General features: G+C 43.5%; 1 protein-coding gene across 1 annotated transcript in view; it reads right to left on the bottom strand.

Moving 5' to 3' along the window:
- The window catches only part of GLG1 (golgi glycoprotein 1), an 89186-nt gene extending 70036 nt beyond the window's left edge, over positions 1-19150 (bottom strand). The window contains exon 1 of the mRNA XM_069793796.1: positions 18801-19150. Within this exon, the coding sequence (XP_069649897.1) occupies positions 18801-19121 (321 nt within the window). The 5' untranslated portion in view covers positions 19122-19150. The remainder of the gene's footprint in view (positions 1-18800) is intronic.
- Positions 19151-24141: the final 4991 nt, after the last annotated feature.

The raw sequence follows: 24141 nt of genomic DNA, 5'->3' as shown, positions 1-24141 counted from the left end.
ATTTTAATACAGAATTAAGCAGACTTCTGAACACGACCATCAATATACCAAGCTGTGGACCACCAGCTGTGTTGCCTCTTTAATAATACTTACATCAATTAATACAATTGCCAGTAGCTGTCCCATTAAAAAACCTGCATTTGTTTCAAGTACCTAAGAGGTCAAGGAAAACTTAAAATTCAATTATGTTATTAGCCAGAGAGCTACAGAAAATTAAGCAGTAAAGGATGAAAACCCAGTACTATTACTGTGTTAACTCATCACTTTTGCTCCTAGGAAGTCTGAATGGCTATGGCCTTTTCTACATGTTTCTTGGGATGACATCAACCAGACACATGATTTTTCACCAGCACAGCTGTGCCATTGGAAATCCAAGCAGACAACAAATTACAGAGGGAGAAAATCCTTCAGCCAGTACATGGGATCTACACTAGTAATTCACTGCAGTAAAACTATGGAATGCATTTGCCTATTCTCAAAAGATTTGCCGGTATATTTGAAGCTATGATCCACAGCTGTACAGCAGTTTCTTATCCTTTAGCACAGCCAGAAGAACCTACATGAAAAGGTATTAAGAAAAATAAATAAATAAAATTGGCAAGCTCAGCAGTCGGAAACCCTGTCTGTATTTGATCCCCACCTTCTTGCCAGAGAATAACTACAAGATTGCAGGAAGGAATCACTGTGATTACAATCATTTGCTGAAGTTGTTCAGTAAAGGCTCTGTAAAGGCCATGAGCCAGATCGGCTATGCCTTGTATGAGCACAGAAAGCACTGAAGAATGATAATTGTCAAATAATTATTTGTTAGACTTTTGCATATAAAACAAAAAGCCATCTTCCACTGACTCGCTGTTAAGGTTAGATCTTGTCCTTTTATATCCACCACTGGATGAAAAGTTTCACTCCAGTTGATATCCCTTGCCCACCCTTGTCTTTTTATATCACTGCCTAAGGTCATTTTTAGTACGGGAATGCGAGCCATCATCTGAAGCCACTCCTCAGGCACACAGCACTGACTTGCTAGTTAATTTTATCTCTAGTCATGCTTGAACAATCTCTTTATAACATAACAGGGATTTTTTCCTGTTTTAAACAAGAGCTATATCAACAATGAAACAAAGCAGACAAGAGTTAGGCACAAAAGCAACATTAAATGGAAGATAAGGGAACATGGAAAGCGAACTTTACAATTACACTAAAGCATAACATTCCAACTTTCCCACTCATTTCTGAAGGAATATGGAGAACAGTTTGTTGGCTATTTTTCAATCTTGTAATCTTTCCGAAAACTTCAAGAAAACAGTATGCCAACACAACATTACACAACTGCTGCTCTCGGATAGCACAGGATGGAGGATCTCTGATTTATGAAAAGGGTGTGTTCAGCTTTCTGTAAGATGGGGAAGAGCTGGATTCTGCCTCAAAGATTTCCATGTTCTCTCTTAACCCTGTTTGCTAACTGCCTGCTCCAGGGACTTCTCTCTTACAAAGTTCAAGACCCAGCTGGGCTCTGGTTTCTCCGGCTGCGAGCGACAACATTCCTCTCAAGGCTTTTACCAAGTTAACAAATTTGGGGGGTCTAATAAAAAAGCTCTTAAGCAGACTGCTCACACCTCAGGAACCAGCTCCTCGAACTGCCTGCCAGTTTCAATTCTGAAAAGCTCCCAGGCAAAGGATCTGTTCAGTCCACCCATTAACCACTGAATCATTTCAAACCCTCAGATCAGTGAGAGTTTAGAATCTTCAGCAAGACCTACAACTTAGTGTTTGTGGGTGTTTTTAAGTTAACACCACCTGATGTTCATTTATACAGAGAATGCTCTACTTGGGATTCCCTTAATGAGACCACTAGGCTCCTAACTCTCTTTTTACAAGCCACATACTGCTTCTCATATCCCCTTGCCACCTAAGTATAGGAAGAGGGCAAACCTTCAAGTGGTACAGCGTTAATGCATCTGACAGGCTGCCTAAAGCCTTGCTGTGCATAGTCATTCCCTCGCTATGCAAGTCAAAGCAGGCTGCATAGATACTTTTCCATTGATACAATCAGTGCTGCTACCAACAGGAGACCAGAAGCTGCAAAGGATTGAATATACACAAGAATAAAAGCCATCTGTCTGACAGACTTGGCATTTCTCACTGAATACTGCGAAGAATTCATGAAAGAAAACTCAAGGAGACAGTGTTGCAGGCTGGTTGCTGAAGGGTTACCTTTCCTAATCTTGGTTATGCATTCATTATCCATTTGCACACACACACAGTGATGCATTAACCACAAACACACAATACAGTCTTGCTAATTAGCTCAATCAGAAAAGACTAAACCTATTCCAACTTCTTTAATATGAATCAATTTAAAGACAATACTTTATCCCTTAAGGGTAAGGCTGCCTGCCTGACATTTAATAATCATGTTGAGTCCACTGAAATTCACATACAATATTCTGGAGAAAACCAAGTTCCTGAGATAACCTAAAAGGTGGTCCTTACAGAGGACACTTTAAGAACATACATACATACACCAGCAAGTATTTACAAGAACTTTCCTCTTTTAGAAAGCCACATACACCTGCCTTGTCTGGTCTACACCAAGCAAGTGAAACAGGTTCCAACCCTAAAGCAAAAAAAAAAAAAAAAAAAAAAATCACATTAAAGCAACCCAACTAATCATCCCACACATGTCAATACAATTATAGCAAAGCTTATTAAAAAAACTCATGTTCTCTCCTACTATCTGCTCTCTCAAGCCCATTTATTCATCTGCACTTCCCATCAAAAATTCACAATTAATACTTTTGGAAGTGCTGAAGTCTTCAGGTTTAATTTACAGACAGCCTCCAAATACATAAAGCCCTCATGAACCAGAACTCTACACACCAAGTGCCTCCAGTTGTTTTGATTATATGCAGAAGATTTAAAATATATATATAGCAGAGTTTTTTAAAAAACAATCTGCAAGTAGTTTGAGGTCTCCTGGGTATTGATCAAGAAGTTAATAGAGTAATTAGCCAGGGTTCATTAAAACATGCTTCCATTAGCCTCCCTAGATATATAATCTGAATTCATTTACACAGCCATGTGCCACAGGTGCAAAATTTTAACCCCCTTAAGCCCAGTTTCCCATAATATGGACATCTTTTCCCATCAAGGCTTCACCATGTCTTTGCCCTGTTTCTATTACATAGAACCAAAATATTTTCTCCTCCCGACTTTAGCATCAAGCTCCTCCAAAGGGTATTGACTTGCAACTTCAGCTACAAAGGTTTTACCTGGATCAGCTGACACTGTCCAAGTCTCTCCAAGGACGAGCATATCTGGAGCAGGAACCACTGAAACACATGAAGCCACTCCTAAGTGCTGCCATTCACAGCCAAACACACTGAAACCAGCTCCCATTTTCCCTGTACAAGAACTGCTGCGTGTTTAGTTCAGCCGCCCTGACCACAGGAGCAGCAGGCTTCAGCAGTGAAGCAGACAACTTTTAGAGTCAAGTCAGTGCTAACTTCATCAATTGCCTAGACATCCAACTATTACCCATCACCATGATTTATGTTAATAACATGCAGTGCATAATCATAAGATCATGCCTCAGTTTTACCTCCCTATGAATGGATGCTCATGCTAACATGCTCTTTTAGAGCATCCTTCTCTATCCCATCAGCTCCTAGACTCTTAACCAGAGCGCTGAGCACCTGAAACAGCCTTATGTAGCCAGCAAGCCATCACACTTCAGCCTCTCCCCAAAACACTCTTCCTAGGAGTATCACAAAGCATGACAGAATAAAGCAAGATGTGGCTTTTCAGAGAATGCTCTCTCTTAAAGTACTCTGCTGAGGTGTTAACACATTGCAAAGACAGCATAAAAAGTGGGACAAGAGCTAGATACCAAGGGTTGGTTGAGGCGTGCAAACCTCCAGGGAACACTGACCTTACACACAAGGCATTTGTAAAAGCACAAAAAGCCTCCAAGAAAAGTTCATTAGAACCTTTTAATCATCTTCCCCGACATACAACAAACAAAATGCTCAGTTGAGAAAGGAAAAGCCTAAAATATACATACAATCAGCCCTACTATTACTGTCATTATTGAATGCCATGGTGTGCAGTGTTAAAGAGGACAAACTAAGTTTTCTATCATGAAACACATGCTATCCACTCCTCCCCCAAACCAGCCAGATACATCCCTGAGATGATCCCTTCTTCAAAAATGAACATTAAAACAGAGAAGAGCTCTGTAACCAAACAGCTTGGAAATAAATCAGCAAATCAACTGCAGTAAGATCATACCGTACAAGTGTTGCATCTAGTACTTGAAAGCTATACTGAACATGCACTATCTTATCCAGAGAAATCACTCCTGGGAGATCAGCTGACCACCTCATCCAGAAACTGTTATGTTGGAACATTTCTGAATGAGTGACCAGACAGGCCAGCTTATTCCATGAACAGAAGAAAGAGAGACTGTTAATAAAGAAATCCAAGCTAAAGCTGTTTCCCTTTATGGGAACAGGGAAATCCCAAATCCTCATGCAGCAATTTAGCTGTAACTGTTGACACATCTCTAGCATATATTCCCCACCTGCTGCAGGCCTCACTACTCAGTCAGATGGGCCAACATGCCCCTTCACTCCACAGACAAAGCCACTGCCTCTCCTATCTGCTAGAGCACTGCTCCAAATTTACAGCATAAACTACTTGAAACACCCACCAAAATCACAATTCAGGACACAGATACTTCAACACTAAGTAAATGGTCAAACAGTCTAAATGAAGTCAACCGGGGAGTCTTTTTTTTAAACCAACAAAAAAGAACAGATTACTGACAATTTGTTAAACAGCTCAAAGAAAAAAAATCTTAGCTTAGGTTCACCAGGACATTTTGTAAAAATTCAAACACCTTATAAAAAAATTAGGCCTCGATAACATAGCTAACAAGTACTCAACTGCACATATCCATGTAAGAGATGCACATCATTTTAGTTCTGCACTGAGTTTATTTAAGCTTGGACAAGCCTCACACATGCCAAGACTTAAAACTATTAAGCTTAATTTGACATTTAAATCCCACACATCCTACCCAAGCAACCAAGGTCTGAACACAAAGCAAGCCTGAAGGGCTGGAAGTGCAGTCCCCCTGCTCCCTTCATCCTAAACTGTTTCATGTTATGTTATGTCATGTTATTCAAATGCAAGTGTGACCGATAGGCCTCCCTCTCTGCTCCACCAGCAGCTCTCCAGGAGCAAGGGTTATTTTGATAACTTATCTGTTGTTTTCCTCAATGAGCACTTTCTTCTCAACAGCAAGCAGTGAGTTTCATTGATAAAACTACCCAACCATGTCCACAGTCTTACAGCCAAGGGTAAGACAGAACACTGCAATATTCCCAAAGTCACGAGTAGTATTCATCACACAGGTACCTCAGGCTCTTACACTCTCAAGCAGATCCACAGCTTGTCGCAGATTACACACGACTTCATAAACATGTGCGAGAAACTTTGCAAGACACATTGTCTAGAGAATTTGAGGACAAGCTATCTATGCCCCTTCCATCCTCCACAGCTGCTCCCAGGGTCTCTGTCACATTAAAAGGAGGAGTTCCAGTTTTCCTGAAGGATGAATGCCTAGAGCAATCAAATCCCAAATATTTACTAGGCATGTGAATATCAAGTCTAAGAACAAAAAACCTCTTCAGGGCAATAATATCCTACTCCAGATAACACTTCTCTTTGACGAAAGCCTCAGGCATTTTGGTACAGAAATAGGATATTGCTCTTGTAGTCCTAGAATTCCTTTCGGACTAAAACAAGTTGCAGATTTGCTGCAGAAGAAGGATGAAGCAACAGTTCAATCCCACACACTGTTTTTAAGACTCTGAAATGCTACAGGCAAAAGAAACTCTTCCATATTTTTCAGAAGGCTCTTTCATTGGATTAGAGCTAGCAACAGACAATAAGAAAGGATGTGAAACACCAAGTAACTCAGATCTGCACCCAGTGTTATCTTTTATCTTACACTGTTATCTTTTGATACAGCAAGTCTTGGCAGTAAATGTTAAACATGGTTTGTTCTTGGGTTTTTTGTAAGTAAGAAGAAACATAGCTATGTCTCATTCAGGTGAGAGACTAATTTTAAAAAAACCCACATTTTGCTCACCATTAAGAGATGCTACTCATTCCCAAGATTATACACGCAAAGCTCAACTGTTATGGAACATGTAATGCTGAAAAGCAGAAAAAAAACCAAAACACCTCACCTCTGTTCATGGAACCAAGACAGACTTGCTGTTTTGCCCACACTTTCAGCCCATGTACTATTCTACTGTTGCCAAGTACTGTAGCTGAGGAAACCAAAGCAGAATTATTTTAACCAGCAGCTCCCAAAGTGATGCAGGATCGTAACACAGGTTCTCATCCAGGTCCAGCCCAAGATATCATCAACCTTGCATACCTGTCAGATTTACAGAATACCTGTCAGATTTACAGTACCTTTTTAAGCTTGGACAGCCAGACCTGGAAAAGGACAAATGGGAGCAACCCAGTAAGACAAAAACCAGACAAGACTGCAAATTAAGAGCATATCCATGGGGGTAATTCTACAGGAATGGCAATTGATGTGGAAGAAGTTCTGCTACCCCTTGCACGAGGGCTGCAGCAGTCCTCAGAACAAGATGCAAGATATGCTTTACTAAGGTGGCCACTAACAACTACCACTACCTGGAGCGCCAGGATAGAAAGGATTTCTATCCTTTCCAAGTCATTATTATTCTCGAAGATTCACCTGATCATGTACCTCTTCCAGGGAAAGGCAGCATCTTTCTACTGTTACTGCATCCAACCAAAAACATCGGAACTTCAAGATAAATACTTCCATGGTCAAAATCCCAGCAATATGTCATGCAATCCAAGAAGAGATTCTAATAGAAATCTCTTATTTGCTTCTCTATGAAATGAATCATTCCTTCCAGCTACTGTATTCACTGTCGTCAGGCCAAGTCTGTGATTTTATCAGTATCACAGAATATTACAATCTATTTCTAGGAAAATAAGTACGTTCGACCCAAGAGCAAGTTAGAATAATAGTTCCTGTACCTTGCCCTGGGAAGACTTAATTAAGATGATTTGGCTAGCATAGCTTTGGTTTGACATTTGAATAAGGGATATGAAAAAATCCATGTTAAAAACAAACAAGAAGAGTGTCCACCTTGACTATTAATGATGGCTACATGCCCAGATGCTCAACACAAGCCTACTGCAAGTAAGAGTCCCAGCTGGGAAACAGTGGCAAAAAGCACTGCCTGCCTGAGAGTGGATCCTCTCAGCTACTGCAGATCAGCTTCTAGAAGCAGAAAGAGTAACAACCCTGACATCATCGTCCTTCCCTTCATTTCCAGGTGGCTTCATGACTGGGAAAGTGACTGTGCTGTTCAATTCTCCATCTTCCCCAATCTCTTCCTATAAAGATGCTCACCTACTGACAACCCACACGGCTCACCTGTCCATATGGTTTCAGATTCACCAGTGTACACAGAAGGAAGCTCACTGCTGAAGTCTTGCATTCAGGTCTGAACATGTAGTAAGACATACCCAAAACAGTGCTACCAAGGGACAGGTCCCAAATCGATGAACTTATTCTAGACAGCAAAACAAAACAATGAGCTCTATAAATTATGGGAGCAAATAGCACCGTACTCACACTGCCCAAATTTTACTTACATGCAATGTTTTGACAACTTTGAGGCATTATTTTAGATACCTTTCAAAGATGACCTCTTGATTAATTTCATTTTATGGCTTTTAATACTATGAAAACATTGTATGCAACATACAAACAAAGAACTTAAAGAAAACCATGCCAAACCCCAAAAGGGCTGTTCAGAAGTACTTTCAGCAACATGGCTCCCAAGGTAGTGAATTGTATTATCAGCCAGCCTCCACAAGCTTATTTTAAATGGTTCCTGAGAACAAAAGTTCAGTTTTGAAAGACTCTTCTGGTCCAATTTAAGATCAGAACAATCAAGGTATATGAAATAATACTCTGCCTTAAAGCTTGAGACAATAAAGTTTTGAAGATATACAGAGGTTCTCCAACATTTTAATGTCTAATGGGCTATAAGCTACTCTACTACCTTGCTCTTAACATCTTCCTTTTTTACCATTCTGCTTGAATGGCTCGGTATTAGGTTCACAGAGGGGCGCTTTTTTAAGCCAAAATTTTGATCTCCTAAACAGGGCACCAATTCCAAATTAGTGGTCCCACTAGGTAATGCAGAAGTGATTACAGTCAGAGATCAAACTCCATCTCCCAACAGACAAAAGATCACTTTAAGATGGCAACAATATGCTGCCATGTTATTTAAAGTTTTTCAGGATGTACAACTCTAAGCCATAGGAAGATTTTTGCCTATTTCCATTTGCCCTAAGCCACTTCAGACAACACATTAGATAATACAGTTGTGGGCTGACAACCAGCAGGTAAAGTGACTGGAGCACTGATTCTCACCTTCTCTTTTAATTACACAGCAGAGAAATCCAAGTTCAATACTCCTCACAGCTGCATGTCAACACAACACAACAGCCTATCTGAGCTCTCTAGTATTCTTAGGAAGTTTTCAGAAAATGCCTTTTGCAAGTATTCTAAGTTTAAGATGCTGTGAACCCTGGTAAGTAAAACAGACATTAGAAGACAGCATTTATTAAATAATCTTTGAGGACATCACAAAGTCATGATGGATTTCACTGGAATGTCTCAAGGGAGGAAAGTATTTGGGGAAATTACTTTGGGAAGAGCTGACATACAAAGAGAAGAATCTAAATTCCATCAGCAGTCTCCCTAGCAGAACAAGTTTAGACTATGGTTTTATACAATAGGACGCTGGAAGAGTTCACAAATGCCTGGAGGAGGGGAGGGAAACAAAAAAAACCTGTAGTTTGTGGCTTGTTGTATGCTTTTCCTCTCTGTGTAGGCCTTACATGTGAGCTGCTCATAGAAAGGAAGCCATGTAGCCTCAGAGCACGTGAAAGGGGTTTGCTGTGGACAAGCTCAAGCCACACTGCCGAGTACCTGAGCTAGAACAAACTCTGCATTATTCCACAAAAGTCTACCCTATACACTGCTGCTATTTCTGTAGTCAGAGAGGAGAGTATTATCAGTGATGGTTCACCATATGTTCGGTGCCTGCTAAAGCACAGGTAAAGGGTCACAAAGCAAAAATATAAAACACAGCAAGGCTTTGTTTGTGTTCTGCAAGGAAAGTGCAGAATCACATCCTTCCTACAACTAGTATTTTGCACATATACATCTAATTAAGGCTATTAACAATAACATTAGAATGAGCATACACCTTTAGAGCTGTGAATCAGTTAAGGGAAAAGTATGTTCCCTAGCACCACACCTTCCCAGATGATGCTGTTATCATTAGGATTCCTAGAGACAGGACAAGCATTCACCATGGGAGTCTCATTCCAGTATTCAATTTAATAAAAATGTAGAGAAAACTTAGACCAAAAACTAGTGTTTCAGCTTTTTCTTTTTGACTTTAAAAAATACTATTGCTTCATATGACTAATCAGAAACAAAATAAGTGAAGATGGCTGCTGATCGCTGCCTGGAAGCCTTCGGCTAAAAAAAGTAAGCAATATTACTACATTCACAAGATCTTTACCTTTTGCTGCAGATACTGAGTCAAACAGCTCTGTGTTTTCCAGCAGCAACTGCTGTTAAGTATTTTCTAACCTGTACTTCCCTCCAGTAAGCATTGACCTGTTATCCTGCTGAATCCTTGCTTGAGAAGCAGACAGTTGCAGAAAATTCACCTCACTGTTTTCAGCAGAAAAACATGGATTGTTAAGGTTGCTGTAAGAAGCCTCCCATTCAAACCACAGTTTACAGCATGCTGAGTTTCTCCAGTTCTACGCTGACTAAAAAGACTTTCCTGTATGTTGTTCTATACTTACTCATCAAGAATGTAGTTCCGGTTGCCAACTATAACATGCAACTCAGACTTTTCCACACTTCTTCAATGACACTAGCTGCAAAGTACATACGTTACTGAAAAGCAGACTGAGCCTTTGGTCTGAAAACTGGCAGCAAGAAAGACAACATCAGCATACTCATTGATTACACAGAGTCAACTCTACGGACTTCAGTAAGGTAAGACAGATGCCATCATGAGTTTGAACAGCTGTGCTATGGTGAGAGACCCATCAACTCACGTGTCTCAAATACTGAAGCACCAAAAATACAGCGCTCATAGCATCAGTTCAAAGATAACAATCAAAAAAGCAGCAGGGTCAACACAATGTCATATGTGAATAGCAATATAAAATGCTTGACAAATAAAACTCACGGCCAATGGTTCTCCGCACCTGCATTTACTCAGGACCTTATATCAGTGGATATCAGATTTTGACTAGCCTGTCTGAATTCTACAATAAGAGGATCACATTAATACTGATTTGTTTAAATCACCAAGAACACGGCTAAAGAATTGCAGTCTCATGCACAATTCATGTTGTACATTATGACAACTGTGGTGTTGCAGTCATTTACTTGAAAGCGATTAGTTTTTCTGATTTTATGACATATGTAGCTAGGCCACAGAGACACTGACATAAGAAAGAAAATCAATTTGATAATGAAAGAGCTTACTGTAAGCTTCTTGCAGATCTTATTTCAACTCAGCTGAGAACAGTGTAACAAAAGTTGACTCAGCTCAAATCAAGCCTGGACTGTTACAGAAAGTCTACAAGCCAAGCAGGTTTGGGTTTGTTGTTTGTTTGGGTTTGTTGTTTGTTTGGTTTTTTTTTTTTTAATTCTATCAAAACTTTTTGTAGGGCAAGTACTTCAACACTTAGAATGCATGCTCTGCCGAGTTTGTTTTGCAGTTCACTTGGTGGAAAGTATTTTACCGTGCACTAACATGACACTTTGGAAAATAAAGTCTCAATTAGCAAACTACTGAGCATGATGAAGGCTGGTGAGCCTCCTGTTACGATTCAAGAGATCTAGAAAACAAACTCGCTACCAGATTAAGCTAGGCATTATTTTTCAAACAAAAGACAGCACATTTGCCTGAATGATTTTGCATAGCAGGGCTGGAATAGCTATTTGTTATTAACCTACCCTGTTACATGTAAGTACTTAATTACATCAACACAACAAGCTGTGTTCTCTAGAAGAGACTCAAAACTCCTGAGAATCAAATAAGGAAACTACAAGAAGTTTTTCACAGAAGAGCACACAGTTCTACTAACTGCAAAAGAGTAAAATACTTCAGGCGTGTAGAGAAACCATGAATATTTATTACACTAAATACTACCTTTTTTGTTACCTCAGCAGTTCTTAGGCATTGCTTCAGGCAAAGATGCAAATAATAACAAATGCAGCAAATAAATATTCCTGTCCTGCATGATTAATATTCATTTGTCCCTGTGTTGTTACCTGGCAAAAGAGATATTAGATGTGTACCATTAGTCTTAAGCCACAGCACTGACAATAATAAAGACATCAAATGCGCAGTTTGGGTTAATGCAAAATTTTAGACATTACAACCAAGTAATGCACTCTAATGCAAACACATGAAATCTAAGCTCACAAAGCTGTAAGAAAGCTACAAGATATGCTTATCCAAAGGAGAAAATAAAATAAACTTGAGCACTACACCCCCAAAAAGGCAGCATTGAGAAAACAGACTCCTCTCTAACTACTGAAGGAAATTCCTCAGCTCTGAACTGCAGACATTCAGACACCAGCATGCCAGGACGCAGTTTTTATGAATGCCATCTCTGCTCAGGAGTTGAACTGTATGGGTTTTCATCTACTGTCTTAATGAAGAAAGGTTGCAATTATGCTACAAGCTTGTACCTGAGGAAGTGAGGATCTCTGCTCCTCACCTAGCACACTGCCATGGATACTGCTAAATTGAACATCCAGAAAATGGAAGTATCCCATGATGACATGAAATTATCAGCTAACAGAACTGAAATTTTTTAGTGCCATAGCAACCAACTTCACAGATCTTAAAACTAAATCAGTCAGAAGATCAAAAAAACTATTTTGAGGCAAGATTTCAAATAAAAAGGCAATTACCTAGACCTTTTATTCATTCAGCTCTTTGCAGTTTATTATTAGGAAGAATAACTGCAAAGCTTTTTGAAAAGTAAGCATACATTTTCCAAAGACCGAAACAAGCAGAGTCTGCCGAGAACGTGGTGCTCACATGCAGGAAAGCTATGCTATAAAGAACATCTAGACATTATCTCTATACTAGAAAATAAAGACAGCACACAATTTGCCTAGAATAATCTTTCCTCAAATCATTCTGTTCCAACCCTGACAACCCAAAGCAGCACTAGTGTGATCTCCTTTCCTCCAGTATGAGAGAGAAGATGCAAGCAGGGAAAACACAATCTAGCTGTACCTGTCTCTGTCATGACTGACTGGGTCTTTGCTTTTCAATATATTCAACTATTTGGCTCAGTAAATCACCTCCCCAAAACCAGACCTCTGCATAACACAGCTTTCTCAGTTCATCCTGAGCCAAGCTCAGACTGCACACCCTGCATCAAACTCTACTCCTCCCCTTGTATTTCCGTTCTTTTTCTCCTCAGTATTCAGAGCTGCAGCAGGCCAGCAGTGCCAGGTCACTAGAGGAAGCAGACTTGTAAGATAATCCCTTTTATTAAGCCAAACATCCCAGGCCAAACTGATGCATAACCAGCTACCACAAGTATCAGCCTGCCAAGAACAGCACAAAACTGGAGAAGGAAAAAAAAAAAAAAACAAAACCACCACACAAAAAAAACCCAACCCAACCAAAAAAACCCCCAAAATAACTCTCAGATAAGCAGAAGTACAGCAGCTGTTAAGATTGCTAAGGATATGGATAATGAAGAACCTATGCTTAATACTCTGTTCACAATACAGTAAGTCCAGGACCTAGCAGGAGAGAGACCACCTTACCCTCTAGTCAGCTCACATGTGGCTTTAGTAAGAGGAAAAGGGTATTTTTAAATATTGCTACAACCTGAGATGAAGCCAAAGGCTGATGCCAAAGTAAGTAATCCAAACACAAATCAGACTTCTAAATTGTATTTAGAATTTTAATTTAAGACTTAACTACAAAGGCCAGGAGAAAATTGGGCTGACACTATCTGAACACAAGGAAAAACAAGAACTTCAGAACAAAAATGTGGCTAATCTCAGTTAAGAAGCCAAGCCTCAGGAGAAAAAGCTTCAGAGAGTGTTCCAGCCTTGTCTCCATCACTTTCTTTTGTTGTTGCTTATATGTTTTTTTAAAACTTTATCATCTCAATCCCTTCCTCCTAGGTCCAACCATTCCCTTCCATTGACTTTGATAGATCCATCTTCCATTTTATGATTTTTAGAAGCAGAAGAGACCAGTCTTGACCATTCTAATTAATTTGCATCTGCCAGAAACCACTGTAAATTCTTCATTAAATTCAGTTAGAGACAGAATGGTATATGGAAATTTCTAATACAGATGCACGGGCTTCAACTCATACAGAGTCTAGCATCCAGCTATACCCCAATAATTAACTCAATCTCTTAAAATTACAACATGTTTTTACTTTAAGTTAGCTCAATTTCAACTACGGGTAAGAATTCTCCCCCTTTTTTTTTTTTCTTAAGGACATAAGAGTTCTTAAACTCCTGTGCCCTGTACAGGTGGCTTTGAATCATCAGCAGGTCAATATCCCTTAGAAAAAAGGGAGAGTGTAAGCAAAGCCCTTGGTAAGGCTTAAAGTACATTTTCCAGGTTTCTGATCATTGCCTTTAAAAAAAGAATCCCTTTGCGTGTTGATATCTGAACCAGATGATAATGCTGTAGACACTGCAAGAGCATCACCGGAATACTAACTGCCTACTCCTTTGCAACAGTAATGATTAGAGAACCAGAACAGCCTCCAACTCACAACTATGTACTTACCGCCCTGAGAAACAGGTAGTTCCCATTCAAAACAGCTCACCTGAAAGCCAGGGAGAATGCCTGGAGGTTTTGTGGGACAAAAACAAGCTATAAGCACTGAAGGAGATGGCCAAGTCAGTAAACAGTGTCTTCACTATTTGCATTTCCTAAAAACTAGCCCACCCCTGTGCTATGTTTAATCCACAGCCCTCACTTACAGCTCTGGACAGGTAAACAGTCATTTGCTGCCACAGCCCAGACATCTCAAAAAAGGTACCTTAAATGCCAGCCTCCACTTGTGCATGGGAAAGCTGTGAGAGATGGAAACATGAGTACATGCTCAAATATGAGATAATGTCGCATGTTGAGTCAAAACAAAACCTTCACCCTCCAACTCAATAAACTGCAGAGATAAAAGGGGGAAAAAAATTAAAATAAATCAAGCTACGCTAACACATCACACCCACCTCAGTGCAACCAAAAAGCTTCAGGGAAGCCTCCACAGAATGAGGAATAAAACATTTATACAGAAGAAACATGCCAGTTCCCAACCTGTCAAGTGTTACACACTTCCTAGTCTGTAAGTCACATCAAATGAATTTTCTGGCATTTTACACTATGCATCTGAAATAACAGGAAAAATACTATTCTTAAAATACACAGCTTCAAGATTAACTTGCTTTGTTCTTAACCCAATCCTCAACATTAAGAGCGCCTTATTTTTTTTCCAGAAAGCAGAGCATTCAGGTTCAATTATACTGTCCCTGCCATAAAGATGCTACCAAAGAATCGGAACCATTCAGGACAAAGAAAGAAGCGGGAGGCCAAAACTCTGATCTCTAATCCCAACTTAACCATGACCATTTGATCTTAGAAAAACTATTTAGCCTATAATGCGTTAGCATTATATAGATGGATATAATGCTTTGAATATTACATAGTCTTTACAAGCACAATGCAAGTAAAGCTCAACAATTATGACATCAGGATAATTCATTGATTAATCAGATCTAAGGTATATTTAACAGTAAAATTATGCTCCACTAATAAACCAGATAAGAGAGCTACACCGGTTAAGATATTTTCATACCTGCTACTGTTTCCTACCTCAAATTCAACAGCTCACTCATGCTTTAAATGCAAGTCATCATTAATCATGCAAAAATTTTTAGCTAGCAAATATATTAATATTTCATGGGTTTGTTTATACAAGAACCACCATGGAAATTAGTTTAATAAGCACCCCATTAAAAAGTGCTTAAAGGCTGCAGTCTATGTTGAGTGAAACACAAGCACTGAAGTCTCTCTAGAAACAAGCTAGCAGTCAGAGTAACTTCCAAAAAAACCCTTTAAAACACATTTTTGAAAAACAGAAGTATACACCCCCCATTCTCCTCTTTTTATATCTGGGCATAAAGTTATTTGGGTAACAATTAAAACAATGATGACAAAATTTAAGCAACTCAAAACAGTAATGTATGCAGTACACAAATAATTTTAACTTGAAGGAAACTAATTCATCTGGAAAATGCACCAAAATATGCTCTTGATTCTATTTTCTGATTATAGTCAAAGAAGTTTAAGCTGACCAGCTCTGATCACTACCTCCTCCAATTAAGGAGCATCCTTCCCATTCTTCTACTATGAAAGAAAAGCAGAAAAGCATGATTGTCCCTTGATTTCTACCTTTCAAACAGTTCAACAACCTGAAATGCAGAAGAGCTCTGCACCTGCAGAAGCAGACTCTGCACTACATCAATTAAGCATTTCATTGACTTGCTGGAAAATTAGTGGTAAAGTATTTGATATCAGTCTGGGGGTTTGATTTTTTTTAAAAAAAGAATTCTAGAAATACACAGTGCTTAAATATCTGTGTTGATAATACTTTAAATTGACAGTCTACAAGTAACCTCTCAAAACCAAAACTTCAAAATTCATTATTTTGGATTTGCTTGGATTGTTTGGGTTTTTTTACTGTTTTCTTTTGTTTCAAACTATTTTTTACTGAATATTTGTGTTAAACAGCTTTTCTCAACATTCACCCTACAAGCTAGGCTCCTGTACCAGTCAACCACAGCCTCAACACTCCTGTTTCTTTAGATTTGGAACTACCCAGCAAAAGCAAAGGAGGACTTACTTTAAAGACATGCGCACTAACAGATCAGCAGATACTGAAATAACGTGATCGCATTCACACTGGCTGCCAAAACAAACACATCCTTCCTTTTCTCTACAGTTTCTGGACTCAAAAGGAAGGTTTCAAATAGTTGTTTTCCCTGGTTATTCAAATTTTAAAGTGTCCTAGCTTTTCTCTATCACACTAAGAAGAAAAATCAATGGTTAATCTTAGCAGTAATGCTCCCAGTTTGAAACTGAAAGTTTCTCAACTTTAAAGGAACATTTCTTATGAGAAAAGCAAGATGATCTTAAACATCTGTGGAAAAAAGGCTGCTTCTGCACCAAATTGCATCTAAAAATCTCATCTGCTACTTGTAGCAAAGCAGCATCCGAACACTGTCCTCACTGATGCTATCCCACATACAGCAACTCCCCCAAATCGTCCATTTACTATAGCCCGAATTTTTTTCAAATGGGCTTGTATGACTTAAGACTAGTTCCCCACCCATTTTAAAATATAATCATCACTTTTCTGGTATTGTCCAAACAAGTTGTCAGATGCTCTAGGGTCAAAATTAAAAGTTGGATCAACAACAGTAACAGCTAATACGTTATGTATTTTCTCTGCTATAACCTCCAATGCAAAGTAAGTGTCTGAGACAACATCTGACCCTGTTCCCTATCACCCGATGTGCCACCCAATGTTTACAACTCATGACTTTTACTCAAGAGTCTAAATATCGGGATATGCAGAAGTCAGTTATTTTAATTAACTACTCAGAGCAGCACTCTGGGAAGTCATTTTTACATCAGGATACAGCCCAGCACATCGGCATTAGGGCAGGCAAACTGTTGAGTCTAAGACCAGCTGACAGTGCTCTTTACAGGCTGACAGACAAATAAGGACAAGGCCGCAGACAGGCACCTTCAGAGAGAAAACTCAATCCAAAACAACCCTGAGATGTCCTATCGATGCCTGGGATGTCACCCGAGGACAAGATTCACCTTCGGCACTGGATATGAAACAGCATTACAGCTAGACAAGACCAACAGCTAGCAAACTGCTGACAACAAGGCAGGCTTTGAAAGGGGAAAAGGAAAACCACAGACAAGACCTAATATTTGAAAGACAGTGGAGTTTTCACGAGATATGCAGAACCAACATAAGGGCTTGTACTTGCCGAAAATAAAGTGTTATATGAGGCATCCCTTCATCTTTTGCTTCTCCCTGCACACCCCTGCGCCCTAGCCCTGCACTCACTGCCCCTCTGCATTTAACTCACTAAAATGATAAAACTATTCCAGCAGAAAGCTGAGAAACTAGATGATAAAAAGGTCCACCTCACTAAAATGGCAGAAAACCAATAAGCACTGGAACTATGAAAAGAGAAGGGAGGGGCCACACAACTGGAAAGAAAGGAACAACAACAGCTTGCCTTTTTGGCAGGCTTGTAGCTTGCGAGCCACTGCTTCTAAGCACAGCTTCTGAGATTCTCTCAGAGATGGTGCCTCTCTAACAGGGGGTCCAAAAGGTCCCAGAGAGATGGAAGAAACAGTAAGGGACAAGTTATTCATAAAGCAAATATCACAGCACTTTATAACTGTGACAGGTTTTGCATCAGGACTCAATTTAAAAAGTCTGCTATGAGTGTCTTACTAAACTACCTGTCCAAAATTAAGACATGAAGTTAGATAAAATCTAAATTATTTGGGGATTTTAAGCCAAGAAGTAATCACTGACAGTTATTGATTCAAGACTCCTCTTGATGAGAGTAACCACTAAGTCACTGCCATCTGCTGTCTCTGCAATAACAGATGAGAAAGGAGCACAGGTTTTTCCTGACTGCATTTCCACTTGACAAAACACCATTAAAACTGACCCAGCCTGACATTCCTGGACTTCACAGCAGAGAAGCCAAGAACTAAACAGACCTCCACACCAAAACTGCTTGCCAAAGACACTTTCCCCAAAGGCTTCTTCAAACTGAGCAAGAACCACCAAAGAATGAACGAAAAGATGGGGCTAGAAAAGACTCTGAGGTGGCAACTCAGTTTTTTGAGCTGGACTTACACTACTCATGACAGATGCTTGGGAACAACAGAGACTGCAGAGCCAACCTCCCTGCGTAAACTAAGCCAGGTCTAAAGATTGCATATCTAGTTTCATACACACACAGACAAGCACTGGAAAACAACCACCTCTGCAAGTGAGCTCTACGCAAAGGTGGGAACCTGAACCTGGGGGGAAAAAAAAACAAAACAAAACAAAAAAAAAACCCAAAAAAAACCCCAAAACAAAACACAACCACTTCTCGGGTCACTGCTCCTACCAGCCAGGTACCTTTCCTCAGCGCTACAGGGGCAGGACTCTCCCCAAACCTCTGAAACCGAATAAGCCTGTAAGGCACCAACGCCAAAACAAAGGCATCCCACCGAGACCTCTCCCTCCCAGGAGTGCCGGAGAGCGGCTCCTCTCCCGAGGCCCCCTGCCCTCGCCGCCAGCCCCTCACACGAAGCTCCACAGCGGTGGAGGCGCAAGGGCGGGAAGCGCGGCCGGCGCCGGCCTGCATACACGAACCCCGGTTTTTGTAACAAAAATCGCGAGATAAAGAAGAAACGGCGGCCCGGGCTGCACTCGCTCCGCTGAGGAGCGGCGGCGGGGCCGAGGGGCGCGGGCGGCGCGGAGCCCCGCTCTTTGTTCGCCGCCGCGGGTAGGGTAGGCCCGGCCCGGCCCGGCGCCCGGCCCCTCACCTCACGGACGTCCTGCAGGCACTCGAGGACGGCGAGGTTGTTGGCCCAGCTGTGCTTGGAGCAGAGCCGCACCACGTCCTCCCGGCACACCGCCTCCTCCGACAGCTTCCACCCGCTGCCCGAGCCGCCGCCGCCGCCGCGGGGACCTCGCGGCCCCGCCGCGCCCGGCCCCGCCGCCTGTCCCGCTAGGGCCGGGCCGCCGCCAGCGGCGGCGAGGCCCGCGGGAGGAAGGCCACCCGCCGCCGGCCGCGCCGCCAGCGCCAGGAGCAGGAGGAGCGCCGGGCCCGGGCAGCGGCTCCGGACACGTCCGCACGGCGCCATCTTGAATCCGCCACCTCCGGCGCGACCGCCCGCCCACCCAGCGGCACGCACGCCGTATGCAAATCAGCGCGCCGGTGACGTCAGCGCGCCGCGCCCCCTCCGTGGACCACGCCCCTTTCGGGCCGAGGCGGGGGGCGGGGCGCGCGGTTTGCCCTGGTCCCGCCCTCAGCGCGCCCCCTGGCTCCGCCCCGCCCGTCGTCCCCTCACGAGGGCGAGGCGCCATCGTAGCGGCCGGCGCCATCACGGTCCCCAACCGCCATTACAGCCTCCAACGGCCGTCACGGCCCCCAGCCGCCATCACGGCCCGACAGTGGCCCCCACGGCCCGTCAGCCACGCAGGACGGCACTTGCCAAACTGCTGAGCCGGCGCCGGTGGTGGGGAACGTGAGGAGCCGTACCCCCCCAGGGAACACTCATGCCTCTGGGAAGGCGGCCTGCCCCCATGCCTCCCACAGCAGGTATCCAAAAGCTGTGGCCAGTGTTTTTGCCCTAAATCCTTCAGTTCCCCCTTGTGAAACGGAGCTCGCAGTGCCGTCCTCCTTGGAGGGATGTTGGGGAGAGTCGTTAAAAGCCCAAGAAGCGCTTGACTGCCCCAGTGATGGAGGACGTAGGAAAGGCCATGAGAAAATGGTGCTCAGAGCAGGGTTGGACTAGCATGCAGCAAAGAAAACTTGGGGCCACATATGGAACCATGAATAAAAAACACAGAATAGCTGCTCAAAAAAAAAAAACTTGAATAAAATATTGGAAGAAAGCAGAAAATACTGAATAGTGGCTTCTAGCCAGCCAGCCAGGATGCTCATGGGCAAGGACTCACATTACCAAAAGAGCACAGGATCATACAATTAAGGGTTGCATTGTCCCAGAGACAGGCAGCAAACCCCACCGACACAGACAATGTTCGTGCTGGAGTTTCCCCACACCGGGTGCTGAGTTATCAGCTAGGGTGATCTGCCCATGCATGGATGCACCCATGGCCCCTCCTGGGGCAGAATGCCTGGGCTGGCAGGAGGGTACAGGGTAAATCCCACTACCTGCACTGGGGTGGCCCAGTACTGGGGTTGTCCCCAGGGAGCAGGCAGCTGTACAAGGGCAGGAAAATCACATTTTGGGGGTGCCACAAGACTGGTCGTTTTAGGGTTTGATGGGTTGGCTGCACCTCCTGCCCTTTCAGTGCAGGACCCTCTGTTTCGGGGCCGGGATTTGGCATGTCATATTCGGATCATGGCTTAGGGCTTTCTTCATGGGGATGGAGAGAAATGGGCGCTCCCGTAAGAGTGATCTTGTCCCCAAAGCAGGATCTACAATGGCTGATCCAACTGTAGATGGGATCTTCAAGGTCCTCCTAGGGCAATAAGGGGGAGCTGGATGCTGAATTAGGTGACAGATCATCTAAAAGTAGTGTCTGCAACCACACAGCCTCCATCGGAGCATCATATTGGTAATGCTGTGGCCCCCTCCACCCCGGCAGCCAGACCTCTGAATTTCACAGTAAAAAAATATCTGTCCAGGTGTTGGATCAGTGGCAGCAGTGGGACACAGGTCCACCACCAGCTCAGCAACTACAGCTTTTTGGGTGCCCTCCTAGTCTCCCAGCAACTACAGCTTTTTGGGTGCCCTCCTAGCCTCCCAGCAGCAGGATCTCACCAGGCCAGCTCACAGCACCCTCCCAGGATGGGTTTGCCCCAAAATCTCAGCTTTGCTTCCAACAGCAGGTGGAAAGGGGGGACAGGGAGAATCCCATCTCAATTCCTCTGCCTGGCTGACGCCAGGAGCAGTTTTCCCAGCACACGTTGGCAAAGTCAGTTGGTCAAAAGTCAGAAGCTTTTGCCTGGATGCCAGGGCACTCCATGGGTCTGCCCTGGCTTGGTGAGCTGGGGTGAAGCAGAGATGTAGGGCTGCTCCCTTCCTGCCCCAGGCTGCCTCGTCCTGTCTGGGCAAAGACCTTTTGGGGATGCCACCATCTGTCTTTCTTACCCACACCAGGAGCTACCAGAGCACAGTGAGCAAGCTGGAGCCCACTGTGGCCACCAACCTGCAGCCACCTCATCCAGGTGGAGATGAGGGCAGGAGAGGGAGGAGGGAGTCAGCTGGCAAAGTCCCCATGCTTCTTGTGTACGAGGGTCACGCTGGGACACAGCACTTGGGAAAGTGGCTTTGTGCTGGCACCCAGGGGCCGTGCAGCTGGAACACTTAAAAACAAAAGCCAGCAAAATCCAGCCCGTGCTTGGCAGCCCATTTGGCTTAGTGGAAGTTATTTGAAGAGCTAGCCCAGCGCCAGAGCTGGCTCCGCTCCTCCATCCATCACAGGATGAGGATGGAGGGGAGCAGCGGAGCTGGGTTATGGCTCCCTTCTCCTTCCCACACCCTTGGGAACTCTCCGGAGACTCGTTTTTTGATCAGCAGCCCACATCCTTCTGCTGAGCGTCCTGTGCTCAAGGGAAACCTTCTCCCAACCTTGGATTTTACCATCCTGAGTAATCCGCCATTAAATAAGCATTTTATAAAAAGAGGCCAACACTCACCGTGTCCACACAGCAAGTTAAACAAGGAAGAGGTATTTCTTTGCGCATAGCGACCTCTCTGCCCATGCAATAACCCCAGCAGCTCATTGCAGCCGCAGCCCCCCTCCCTCAGCACAGGCTCAGTGGAAATTCCCTTACTGCCACATTTTAAGCATTTTACCAGCAAGGCTTTCAGACTCTGGGTGCTGCATTAAGTGCCTGCAGTTGTCTGCTTTTGTAATGGGCAGCACATTTAAGTCTTGCCGCTTACAAGCAATAAAATGCATTTACATAGCCCCCAGCTTTGCAGAGCAAGGCTGGGGTGAGCTGATATGCTGGGATGCCTCTTGCTCCTTCCTAGCAGCATCCTTGCCCTCCAGCTCACTGCTTCAGGGAGAAGAAAAGCTCTTCCTCGGTCCGTGCAGAGGAGCTGCTCCAATTTTTAATTGAATACAGACCACCCACTCCCATGCAGCCATGGGTATTGCTCCGAATCTCAGCTCAGTCTCCACACAGCGCGCTGAGGCCCTCTCCCTTGCACGCAAGACTGGCTTACCTGCCTCCCTCCAACTCTATGGGTCCCCCAAAACTTTAGCACTGCCCTTTCCAAATGATGATCCTCTCCACCAACAAATGCCATTGCAGAAAACCTAGTGGGGTGCTTCGTTATGGCTACCATTCAGCGCTTTTTCTTGATGGCTAAGGCAGCAACACCAGCCTGGTATTTCACTTTTTATTTGCGTGACGTGCACAGGTTCAGCCCCACTTTGTTTCAGCTTTTCTCACAGGTCGGAGTCCTGCAGCGCAGTTGCTCATCCATGTTAGGCAATAACCAGGTGGCCACGGCAGTGTTTAGCTTCCAAGGAAGCTGTGGACAAAGAGGAGACAATGTTGCAGCTATAACCTCGGGAGCGTCAAGCACAAGGGGAGCTTCGTGCCTCTTACACACAGCTCTTCATCTAGCCCAATGTGACATTTGTGTTTTTCACAAGTGATGCTGTTGAGACATCTTTGCTTCAGGAAGCATCAGAAGCCCAGGTCATTCCTGCAGAGCCTGTTGCTCCCCCACCCATATTTATGCAGCTCTGTGTTGCAGTTAGCACCTACCTTTACCAAAAAAAAAAAAGGGCAATTTTCCAACCCTTCCTCCAACCTGCCACAATTCTTTCCCAATCCAGCTTCTGCCTTCCCGAGCACTCGGTGCTGCTCACAGCTTGACGCTGTCAGAAGCACAGGGGGCTCGCTCCCCCTTCCGCCACCTCTGCTGCTAGCAGAAACACCAAATTGGATCTGATGGGAAACTAAACCCCCCTGGACCCTCAAATTAATTACGCTTCACCAGGTGGGATAATCACAGAAATTAGTTTGAGGCTTTTTTTTTTTCTCTTGACCAGCACAGGCTGGACAGGGCCTATTACCTGCTAAGTTTATCCCAAGGACTAGATGAGCATTTTAGGGCATAGTTCCCCAAACTCCTCTGTTTTGTTTTGTTTGGGGTTTTTTTTTGCTACTTAGAGGCACTATTTTGCAAGAGAAAGGATAGGAGCAAAATCCCACATGCCCTTGGTGCTCGTGAGTTGCTGGTACAGCTCCAAGACTTTATCAATGAACTCCCCTGTACCGGAGAAGGAGTTTCCTACGGGCACCCACCACTCTGCAACACCAGCGCACCTGCAGCTCTGGCTGCCAGCCGAGCGCAAGCCCATCTTCTTTAGCAACAAGAAGCGATGTGAGCACAAGGCATTTCTGCCTTCTCAGCATCCTCTCTAAATATCTTTAACCATCTCAAATGCAAATAAACAATTATAAATATTATCTTAAGTGACAGAGGCTGTTTACACCAACATGCTTGACTTTGCAGGTGGAGAGCGCTCGCAGAGGACAAAAGCAGCTCAGCAGAGGGGCAGTCCCACTGCCAAGGTGCTGCAACCCCCCTCTGCTCGATTTCACAGGCAACTCGCAATGTTTAGGGATGCAGCTAGACTCAAAGGGTGTCTGAGCACTCAACTAATTCACATTTCAGTACTGCAGATTCGCTAATAGAAAGTTGAAAGTGCATCCCAGCAGGGGAGACCTCGCCCCTTTCTCCCTACTGCTCTCGGCAGCAAAATCTGTTCCTTCACATTTAGTAGTTCTGGCATTCGATGCAAATCAAACCCAGCAGAGAACTAGTTTTTGCTTGCTCATTCCTTTGTTTCCCTCCTCTCTTCCTCCTTCCCAAACTCCCTTTTCCTCATATTCTCTCACCTTCATAAACCAGCAGAAAGCCAGGTCTGTTAAGCATTTTACTGCCTTGGTAGAAAATCTGCAAATCTACATTAGCAGAAAATCTTGCCACATCTCCTTGCAAACCAAGAACTAAATGAAATCCTACTGGGATGCTCTGGCTACCTCAGTGTAACAAGGTTCAGATTAAGCTGCTTGTTTTACTTGCTGTATTGCCTGGTTTTAATCCAGTTTGGTTCGGGACACTTAAAATAGATGCTTTTCTGCCCTCCAGGAAGCAGCAGGCACAG

Source organism: Haliaeetus albicilla, chromosome 10 (assembly GCF_947461875.1).
Source record: "Haliaeetus albicilla chromosome 10, bHalAlb1.1, whole genome shotgun sequence".
Taxonomy (NCBI): domain Eukaryota; kingdom Metazoa; phylum Chordata; class Aves; order Accipitriformes; family Accipitridae; genus Haliaeetus; species Haliaeetus albicilla.
The sequence above is the reverse complement of the archived record's forward strand: the minus strand, read 5'-3'. Positions and strand labels throughout refer to the sequence as shown.